Here is an 11,821-nt window from a genome sequence, read left to right as displayed (position 1 = left end):
GAGTTGGCTTTGTCCACGGCGTAAAAGTACTTTCTGAAAAGTCTATGAGGAAAATGAACATTTATTTTCCGGGTCTCTCGATGGGGGCGGGACTGCGACGCTCTATTCCCAGTGGTGTGATATGTCCTGTTGCACGTCGTCGACCCACATCCACCCAAGTGATTCAACTGGTTCAATTGACGTATAGCTAAGCACCTCCCCAAACTGCTATGGTCCAATCACAGCTAAGCATAACATGGGTTAGAGTAGACCTCTCCACCAATAGTTTCCCTATAAATAAAACAAACAAACATTGTTTTAAAAAAAGAAAAGTCACGCACATATTTTTCCAGTGCATATGGCAGGCCTTGTTGACGGATTTGGAAGAGATTCTGAAGGTCTGGTTCCAAAACTGAACCAGTATTTAATGTGTAAAATCCATGATATTTACATTGGAATGAATGAGCCCGGCTGGAAAGTGTCCAAGTGGGAGTGTCTAAAGGTGAATTCAATGGTCCAAACCGCACCAATGGTCCAAACCGCACCAATGGTCCAAACCGCACCAATGGTCCAAACCGCACCAATAGCGATCCGATACGATCCGATTCAATGATTTGAAATCGATACAGTAACTATTTAGCAAACACGTTAAATATGTGTGAAACTTGTGGATAGTGCAGGTTTTTTAAGGGAAAGATTTATTATTATGGATATAAATAAGTAAACACAGTGATTCTCTGGACATTGTATTTGAACACATTATGGACAAACCCTCACCTTGACATGAACACATTATGGACAAACCCTCACCTTGACATGAACACATTATGGACAAACCCACACCTTGACATGAACACATTATGGACAAACCCACACCTTGACATGAACACATTATGGACAAACCCTCACCTTGACATGAACATATTATGGACAAACCCTCACCTTGACATGAACACATTATGGACAAACCCTCACCTTGACATGAACACATTATGGACAAACCCTCACCTTGACATGAACACATTATGGACAAACCCTCACCTTGACATGAACACATTATGGACAAACCCTCACCTTGACATGAACACATTATGGACAAACCCTCACCTTGACATGAACACATTATGGACAAACCCTCACCTTGACATGAACACATTATGGACAAACCCTCACCTTGACATGAACACATTATGGACAAACCCACACCTTGACATGAACACATTATGGACAAACCCACACCTTGACATGAACACATTATGGACAAACCCACACCTTGACATGAACACATTATGGACAAACCCTCACCTTGACATGAACACATTATGGACAAACCCTCACCTTGACATGAACACATTATGGACAAACCCTCACCTTGACATGAACACATTATGGACAAACCCTCACCTTGACATGAACACATTATGGACAAACCCTCACCTTGACATGAACACATTATGGACAAACCCTCACCTTGACATGAACACATTATGGACAAACCCACACCTTGACATGAACACATTATGGACAAACCCACACCTTGACATGAACACATTATGGACAAACCCACACCTTGACATGAACACATTATGGACAAACCCTCACCTTGACATGAACACATTATGGACAAACCCTCACCTTGACATGAACACATTATGGACAAACCCTCACCTTGACATGAACACATTATGGACAAACCCTCACCTTGACATGAACACATTATGGACAAACCCTCACCTTGACATGAACACATTATGGACAAACCCTCACCTTGACATGAACACATTATGGACAAACCCTCACCTTGACATGAACACATTATGGACAAACCCTCACCTTGACATGAACACATTATGGACAAAACCACACCTTGACATGAACACATTATGGACAAACCCTCACCTTGACATGAACACATTATGGACAAACCCACACCTTGACATGAACACATTATGGACAAACCCTCACCTTGACATGAACACATTGTGGACAAACCCACACCTTGACATGAACACATTATGGACAAACCCTCACCTTGACATGAACACATTATGGACAAACCCTCACCTTGACATGAACACATTATGGACAAACCCTCACCTTGACATGAACACATTATGGACAAACCCACACCTTGACATGAACACATTATGGACAAACCCTCACCTTGACATGAACACATTATGGACAAAACCACACCTTGACATGAACACATTATGGACAAACCCTCACCTTGACATGAACACATTATGGACAAACCCTCACCTTGACATGAACACATTATGGACAAACCCTCACCTTGACATGAACACATTATGGACAAACCCACACCTTGACATGAACACATTATGGACAAACCCTCACCTTGACATGAACACATTATGGACAAACCCTCACCTTGACATGAACACATTATGGACAAAACCACACCTTGACATGAACACATTATGGACAAACCCTCACCTTGACATGAACACATTATGGACAAACCCTCACCTTGACATGAACACATTATGGACAAAACCACACCTTGACATGAACACATTATGGACAAAACCACACCTTGACATGAACACATTATGGACAAAACCACACCTTGACATGAACACATTATGGACAAACCCACACCTTGACATGAACACATTATGGACAAACCCTCACCTTGACATGAACACATTATGGACAAACCCTCACCTTGACATGAACACATTATGGACAAACCCACACCTTGACATGAACACATTATGGACAAACCCACACCTTGACATGAACACATTATGGACAAACCCTCACCTTGACATGAACACATTATGGACAAATCCACACCTTGGCATGAACACATTATGGACAAACCCACACCTTGACATGAACACATTATGGACAAACCCACACCTTGACATGAACACATTATGGACAAACCCACGCCTTGACATGAATACATTATGGACAAAACCTCACCTTGACATGAACACATTATGGACAAACCCTCACCTTGACATGAACACATTATGGACAAACCCACACCTTGACATGAACACATTATGGACAAACCCTCACCTTGACATGAACACATTATGGACAAACCCACACCTTGACATGAACACATTATGGACAAACCCTCACCTTGACATGAACACATTATGGACAAACCCTCACCTTGACATGAACACATTATGGACAAACCCTCACCTTGACATGAACACATTATGGACAAACCCACACCTTGACATGAACACATTATGGACAAACCCACACCTTGACATGAACACATTATGGACAAACCCTCACCTTGACATGAACACATTATGGACAAACCCACACCTTGACATGAACACATTATGGACAAACCCACACCTTGACATGAACACATTATGGACAAACCCTCACCTTGACATGAACACATTATGGACAAACCCTCACCTTGACATGAACACATTATGGACAAACCCTCACCTTGACATGAACACATTATGGACAAACCCACACCTTGACATGAACACATTATGGACAAACCCACGCCTTGACATGAATACATTATGGACAAACCCTCACCTTGACATGAACACATTATGGACAAACCCTCACCTTGACATGAATACATTATGGACAAACCCACACCTTGACATGAACACATTATGGACAAACCCACACCTTGACATGAACACATTATGGACAAACCCTCACCTTGACATGAACACAGGGAATAAACACATTCATCAATAGACCAAGTATGGAATGGAGAAGTAATTTAACCCATCTTTTTCTTTATTCTTAACATTGCTAAATACAATGCACAAATACTGATATTGATAAAATTGATTATTTACACTGCAAAACGATTCGATACCGATTATTTCCATTGCAAAACGATACGATACAAAGTCAAACGATACGATATTTGCTGTTTACATATCGATATACTTAGACATACAAATAGAGCCACCAAATGTGGGTGAAGTAAAGAGAGCCATAAAAGCACTCAAGAATGGAAAGGCCCCAGGGGTAGATCAAGTCCACGCAGAACTGCTTAAAGCAGAGGAGCACCTAACACCAATAGATACTGAAATCCTAGGAAAAATCTGGACCTCAGAAGAAACTCCAGAATCTTGGAAAACAGGCCTCATTGTCAAACTGCCAAAGAAGGGAGATCTGGCAAACTGTAACAACTGGAGAGGAATCATGCTGTTACCAGTCACCAGTAAAATCCTCAGCAGAATAATTCTGGATAGATTAAGTGATGCAGTTGAGGGCATCCTACGAAAAGAGCAGGCAGGGTTCAGAAAGGGAAGATCCTGCGCAGACCACATTTTCACACTGCGACAGATATTTGAACAGAGCAATGAATGGAGCACAACCATCTACGCCAACTTCATTGACTTTGCCAAAGCATTTGATAGCGTTAATCGACCCGCACTATGGAGAATTCTAAGGCATTATGGAATCCCGGAAAAGATCATCTCTTTAATCAAGACACTTTATAGAGACTTTGGTGCTAAAGTTATCTGCGGTCCCAACCTCACGGAGGAATTCAGCATCACAACAGGAGTCAAACAAGGTTGCTTGCTATCACCTCTACTTTTCTCACTTTGCATAGACTGGCTCATGAATAAAACTACTGAAAATAACAAACGAGGAATAACATGGACACTGTTAGAAACTCTGGAGGACAGTGACTATGCAGATGACATTGCCTTGTTAGCACACCGCCACCAGGACATACATAGCAAGACAGAAGATTTAGTGACACATGGCAAACAGATTGGTCTCTCCATCAATGCAGATAAGACAAAACTTATGAAGTTAAACCCCAAAACCAACCAGCCCCTCATCATAAACAATAAAACTTTGGAGGAAGTCCAGGATTTCATCTACCTTGGAAGCAAACTAACAGCAGATTGGAATTCAGGGGCAGATGTAGACAGCAGGATCTGTAAGGCAAGGGGAGCTTTTGCCATGTTAAAATCTATATGGAGATCAGGCAAGATCAGTATAAAAACAAAACTAAGCATATTTAAGAGCAACGTCCTGGGGGTTCTCCTGTATGGGGCAGAGTCATGGAAGCTGACACAGGCCATCTGTCACAAGCTGGATGTATTCCAGAGGAGATGCCTTAGGAGGATACTGAGGATATTTTGGCCCACGACAATCTCCAACGAAGACCTCTACAGGAGAACAGGCCTGACCCCACTGTCAGTGGTCATCAAGTGCAGAAGGTGGACGTGGATTGGACATGTCTGCAGAATGGACCCAAGTGCCATCCCAAGGGTAGCAATGAGATGGACACCACCTGGGAAAAGGAAGAGAGGCAGGCCCAAAGAGACCTGGAGAAGATCAGTGGAGAGAGAGATGAAGGAGTTGGGATGGACCTGGGGCCAAACTGCAACATTGGGCAGAAGACAGACAGCATTGGCGTTCGTTGGTGAAGACCTTATGTGCTACCTAGCACGAAGAGGATTAAGACCTAAGATACTTACAGTTAACTGTATACTTAAACACAGTGATTGTGACAAATAAACATTACATTAATGTTTATTTTTTTCCTTTATTTACCCAGGGAAGTAGCTGAGCACAGGTGCTCATTTTCAGCAATGCCCTGCACACACACACACACACACACACACACACACACACACACACACACACACACACACACACACACACACACACACACACACACACACACACGTCACACACACACACACACACACACACACACACACACACTTAAAACCTGGGAGCTGACCAGTACAACCACAGTCTTATACTGTTGGCCACTAAGCAGCTCCAGGGGGAGCAGTTGGGGGTTCAGTGCCTTGCTCAAGGGCACTTCAGCGGTGTTGGGTGAGTGATGACAATCACTTCCCCACCCAGATTTGTCCTGCCCGTCCGGGGAATTGAACCGGCAACCTTTCAGCAACAAGGGCGCTCCTCTAACCCTTAGGCCACCGCTGCCCCACAAAACATGTGTGTGACCATGCAAATAGAATGATCCCACGAATGATGGTTTTCATCACAGCTTTGATTGATTGATTGATTGATTGATTGCTTTATTAAGCAGTTACCAGTACAGGTAGTACAGTCAAATGTTATGCTAAAGAAAACAACACAAACATTTTGTCCATTATACTCAATTAATCAGTAATTGTATGATACATACAATGCAGAGCAACTACCAACGTGTTCAAAGGTGTTAAACTAAGACCAATTGTATTTGAAGGTTAGAGTTTGTGGAGGTGAGATCTTTAATGGGTTTTGGTATATGGCATTCCACATTTTGGTGGCAGTATAGTCAAATGCATTTTCCCCCCATGTTTGAGCCAAATTGTTGGGGAACTATAGGGCAGATGAGCTCCATCTGGTGTTATGCCCATGAGCATCACTCACTCTAGAGAAGTAGTCTGGCCACGGAACCTCTGAGTTTCTTATCAGTAAACTATTTGGGTAATTCGCCACAAAATAGTCCATCATTTGTAACAACGTATACAGATACATAGATTATTCATTCAAGCCCAGATCAGCGTCAGGTGTGTCCAGAGCTCTGCGTAGGTTCTGCCAGAACAGTCCAGGGTGCTGTCCAGCATGGGACCAGCTCAGGTAGGTGTGTCTCTTCACCAGCCTCCTCATGTGATAGTAGGGAGACAACTGGTGGGCTGGAATGTCCTCCAGAAACACCAGGATCAACACGTCCTTCTGTTCATCAAACAGACGGTAGCTGCACACAGGAGACCAGAGGACACTTACACTCAGTCAACTTTACATTTACATTAAGTAACACTTTATTTACGGCAATACAAACTACTTCTTGGATTCTCTGTTGTCACGGTTCATTACATAGGGGGCACTGTGGGGGGGAGAGCAAGAAGTTCCAGGAAGTGATAGACGCAGACAGCGTATAGCTATGAAATTACAGGAAGTGAGACTATGTGGGTTCCATTTTGGGAGTGAAAGAATTAATGTTTGTTGTGGTTTGACTCTTTAAACTAAAACCTACGCTGTAATCAGAATCAGAACTTTAAACCATTGCATATTGTAATCGATAAACTTTAACACTACCTGAATAAAGGAACCAAGGTTGAAACGAACAGGATATTCTGATGGTAGGTATCATCAACAAACACATTCTCAGAAACAGAAAACGCACATTCAGTGAATGTTCAATTCCTTCAACAAAACCAACGTTGGTTCTCGAACTGGTTTCACGGAACCGGGTAAGTTTTTGGTGCAAGCTTTCAAGAACCAACTTTTAGGATTCTGCACCAATTCATTTTCAGTGGAAACACTCGGAACTGGTTCAATATTATGCAGGAAAAAAAACTGGACCGGTTCAACCGGGTTAGAACCGGTTCAGTTTTTTTCCCCTGCCAAATAGTGATCGACTGTTATCACTGAAAATGAATTGGTTCAGAACCCTATAGAACCCTAACTGTGATCTACACCACACTGTTTTGTATTTTGATTACAGCAGCCTTTTTCTACGTTGTTCTGCATCCACAGCAGTTCATTAAAGCAATATAATCCACAATAGACTGCATGTGGTTAGCCCCTCTTGGACCCCCGGTTGAGCTCTTTTCATCGCTCCCCCGTAGGGTCCCTAGCCATCCCTTGCCAGCTATATGGGATGCAGACAGACTTACCGTCGAAGACGTCCTTTCTGCGCTGTGTGAGTAGTCGAGATATGTGTCAAAAGAAGCATATAGGAGCTATAGGAGACAACGGAAACCTCAACGAATTTTCCTTTGGCGCAAAAGCCGTTAAGTATTTTTAATCTTTGTTTGACCGTTTTGGCAGCTCTGAAATTGTCTCTTCCTTCCTTCCTTGACTTCCTTATTGACATCCCATTGTACCGCCTCCAGCGCCAGGTTGGCTAGCTGCGCGCCCCTACGTTCCTGCCTCTGATCTGCTCTGTCGCAGCTAGCCAGTTCCGGCGCTGGAGGCGGTACAATGGGATGTCAATAAGGAAGTCAAGGAAGGAAGGAAGAGAGAATTTCAGAGCTGCCAAAACGGTCAAACAAAGTGAGTTAAGTAAAAATACTTAACGGCTTCTGCGCCAAAGGAAAATGTGTTACGTTGTCTCCTATAGCTCCTATATGCTTCTTTTGACACATATCTCGACTACTCACACAGCGCAGAAAGGACGTCTTCGACGGTAAGTCTGTCTGCATCCCATATAGCTGGCAAGGGATGGCTAGGGACCCTACGGGGGAGCGATGAAAAGGGGGGGCTTTAGTCCCCTCTGGTGGAGGGAAATGTGTCCCTCTTTTCTTTTCATGGATTTGCAGTGAGAAAGCAGATAAATGGCGCCCCCACCTGGCCATCTGGATCTCTCTGGAGCACCATTCACTCTCCAGGTAATGATGGCTGATCACACAGATGATCTTTCTGCTGCCATAGATGGCATCTGTAATGTTCTCTATGATGGGTTTACCTGGAAACAAAACATACCAACATTGTTCAAAACTATTTCACTTCTTGAGAGACATATACACATAGTTTTATAATTTACTATGTCTCGCGTCCGTCACATCACCATATATGGTTGCCAATCAATCATGACTTGTGACATCATGTGACATCATGGAGACCCTTAGATCTCCATATCTGACCTTGTGACATCACGTGATATCATGGAGACCCTTAACGCCTCCACACCACCATATATGGCCATCTCCATATATGAAGATCATGATACTGACATCTAACCCTGGATAACCATACATAGAGAAGACTGGATCATCACCTAGATCTGCATAATATAGAGCCGGCCTGCAACTCTTTTTGATCTCACCTCATCAAATCCTGTACACTCAAGACACGCTCTATATATGGCCAGTACAGAATTAATTCCATATGTTGATCTGACTCCCCCATGCCAAAGCGCCAGCACTCGCCCAGAAGTCTGCCGTCACCCAGGCCCTTTAGGGCGAGGTCGCTTGTCGCCCACAGGGTGTCTTGACTGGTATCATATAGGAGGCAGAGATTTATATAAATACCGTATAAGAAAGAGATAGTGAACGGTTTGTTGTACCTGGTGGGAAGTCTCGGTGGTGCAGACAGAGTCTCCAGCCCTGCTCTCCCTCCAGCACTGGAAGCATTTCTCTGTAAACCCAGAGCTCATCGTGAACGTTGTAGGAGATAAAGGCATCGTAGCGCTGAGGAGACCCCCTCTTTCTTTCCTTGGCATCATAAAGGAAGGCCAGGAAGAGGTAGTAGGCATAGAAAAGATGCAAACGCAGGAAGTGGTAGGTGAAGGATGTGAGCAGAGTTAGCACAATCACACAAGTGGAGGAAATGTAGCAGATGAAGCTAGCGTCCACCCAACAGGAATGATAGTCAAAGTCCAGAAACCTGGTTCCCTTTTTATCCAGAGGAAAGCCACACATGTAGCGGTGAGCATCAACTACCAGTGTTTGGTTGTTGTTCTGCATCCACTGCAGAAAGTCAGCATTAGAACAATCACAAGCTAAAGGGTTGTCATTCATGTTAATAAACCTGAGAGCAGGGAGAAAACTGAACACAGAGACATTGATCACCGTCAAGTCATTCTGGCTCAGGTCCAGCCAGGATAGTCTAGTCAGATTGGCTTGTGCCAAGAAATCCAGGGACTTCAGATTACTGTGACTAATGGAAAGAGTCTTCAGCTGGGGTACATATTTAAATAAGTCTGGGTCTGGTTGTTCACCATGGACATCCAAATGTTCCACATATTTCCTATCTGAGAGCATACCTGATATATTTAGCCTCTGCAGTAAGGTGATATTATAGTTTTCCCATTGTAACTCCTGGGGAGGTGAATATGTCATTTTTAAGGGGTTATTCAAATTTAGACCAAGTGTTTCCAGTTCATCTAGTCCCTCCAAATAGTTGTTGTGCCATGGTTTCCATTCCGTGTCATCGGATCCTATGTCTAAGTGCGTGAGCGATTTCAGACTCATGAATTGCCCTTCACTGAGCCGTTGGAAGCTATTCTTATTTAATTCCAATGATTCTAGTTTGTGTAAGCCAGTCTGGAATGTGTCGCCAAGCCTCCAAATGAAATTACGATTCAGAGTTAGAACCTTTAACTCATTGAGATGTTGAAAAAAACACGGTTTGAGTTCAGATATCTGGTTGTTATCTAGATGAAGGTGTGTGAGTCTGGTTAAATGTAAGAAGTCTGAGCATCTTACATCGTTAATACGATTGTAACTCAGGTCAAGGAATTGAAGCATGGAGAGATTCTTAACATCGTCTGGCACTTTGGAGAGTTGGTTCCAGGTGATGGTCAGGTGACTCAGTTGATTCATTTGTTTTATTGAATCCTTAGACAGTTCATTCAGGTTATTAAATGATAGATCCAGGTTGGTAAGCTGAGTACAAGGTGACAGTATTTCACTAAGGTTGCCATTGGTACCACCAAACAGGATTAATGTCCTCAGTGTGGTTATGTTGCAGACAATATTTAAGAGATCTCTGTCTATCAACACACCCTCCAATTCCAGCTGTAGGTTCTCCAGTGAATCAAGGTTGTGTAGAGCCTTTCTAATGGTGTTAAAAGACATATTAGAAACATACAAATACACCGTAGTTATATTCTTTAGATAATACTTGTCTGGTATGTCCCACTCCCATTCAGTATCATTACAACAGCCTGTCAGGTCGATTGTCTTAAGATGTGGAAATGCAGCTGTTGTGACGCAAAACCTTTTTATCGACTTTGAAGTAATCCTCAACTCCCTGAGCTCAGAGGACATGTTTAATGGCAGATATTTTGACTGAAAAGACTCTAACTCGTAAATTGTGATGTTCAGCACCTGTAAGCGTGGTAGTTGTAAGACAGTGATAATGTCTGTCATTTGATTGGTTTTCAGACTTAGTTCCTGTAAGCTGGTGAGGCACTGGAAGGCAGCAGGTTTGATGAATTGGATGTTGTTAACATCCAAATTCAGTATCAAGAGGTTAGACAGTCCCTGAAACATGTTGTCTGTCAGTGTTGTTAGTTTGTTATCATTCATACGAAGCACTTTAAGTTGCACTAAGGGGACAAAAGCACCATCATCTACATGACTTATTGAATTAAACCTCAGATCCAAATCCGTGAGATTTGACAGATGGTAAAAATCTGTCCTGTGTATCTTTTGGATGAAATTATTGTCAAGTGCTAATGATGTAACGTCTCTAGGAATGTCGTCTGGTACGCTATTAAGATCACAAAGATTACAATCCACTGAAACACCAGCAGAGACATTGTCTCTGTAAAGAACAGTGCAGTCTTTCAGGAAGTAAGCCAATGTGGGACTAAGATGAAGCGTGAACAACAGAAATAAGAAGGAGAAACAATGGCAGCTTCCTGTCTGTAGCATCATGGCTGTCTTCAGGGTCAACTGTCAGGTACTGTTGGTGGAGTAACTCTGCTGTGGACACACAGACAACACTGTTCAGCATTGATTATCTAAAGAAGATACAACAGTAAAACAGTTACAGTATTTCATTTGATCAATAACTCTACATAGATTTTCACTCTGTATTCTGCAATTTAATAAACTATAACAATAACTGAGAAAAGATTTAAACGATATTCGACTCCCGATCCCGACGGCCCTTACTGCATGTCACTCCCCCATCTCTCTCCCCCATGTCCTGTCAGTCTACTGTCTGTCCCTCTATAAAAAGAAAGTGATTATTGTATGTATATTTTCAATACAAGTATTGCTCATAAAGTTCTCAAACCCGACCTGGCTGACCGGTACCGACCCGACGTTTTCGGGCCGGGCCCAAAAATTATGCTAATTAGTCAGGCCGGGCCGAGCCTCGGGCTCAGTGATTTTTCGTGATTTATTCTTTATTTTTTTCTCCTTTTTTCTAAGAA

General features: G+C 42.8%; 1 protein-coding gene across 1 annotated transcript; it reads right to left on the bottom strand.

Moving 5' to 3' along the window:
• Nucleotides 1–6,402: 6,402 nt before the first annotated feature.
• On the bottom strand, nt 6,403–9,409 carry LOC306943312 (toll-like receptor 13). The gene is made up of 3 exons (XM_079529554.1): nt 9,002–9,409; nt 8,284–8,401; nt 6,403–6,688 (listed from the first exon to the last, which is right to left on the bottom strand). The coding sequence occupies exons 1-3, from the start codon at nt 9,399–9,401 to the stop codon at nt 6,472–6,474; spliced, it is 735 nt and encodes a 244-aa protein (XP_079385680.1). The 5' UTR covers nt 9,402–9,409; the 3' UTR covers nt 6,403–6,471.
• Between the last annotated feature and the right edge of the window lie 2,412 nt (nt 9,410–11,821).

Source organism: Electrona antarctica (genome assembly GCF_951216825.1).
Source record: "Electrona antarctica genome assembly, chromosome: 19".
NCBI classification, from domain to species: Eukaryota; Metazoa; Chordata; class Actinopteri; order Myctophiformes; family Myctophidae; genus Electrona; species Electrona antarctica.
This window is presented reverse-complemented; position numbering and strand designations above follow the sequence as displayed.

Excerpts from the sequence above, each read along its gene's own strand:
- LOC306943312 (XM_079529554.1), bottom strand. The coding sequence starts at position 9,401 with ATGCAGAACAACAACCAAACACTGGTAGTTGATGCTCACCGCTACATG. Across the intron at positions 8,402-9,001 it reads CCACCGAGACTTCCCACCAG|GTAAACCCATCATAGAGAAC; the intron begins GTACAACAAACC and ends TTTTGTTTCCAG. Across the intron at positions 6,689-8,283 it reads AGAGAGATCCAGATGGCCAG|CTACCGTCTGTTTGATGAAC; the intron begins GTGGGGGCGCCA and ends TCCTGTGTGCAG.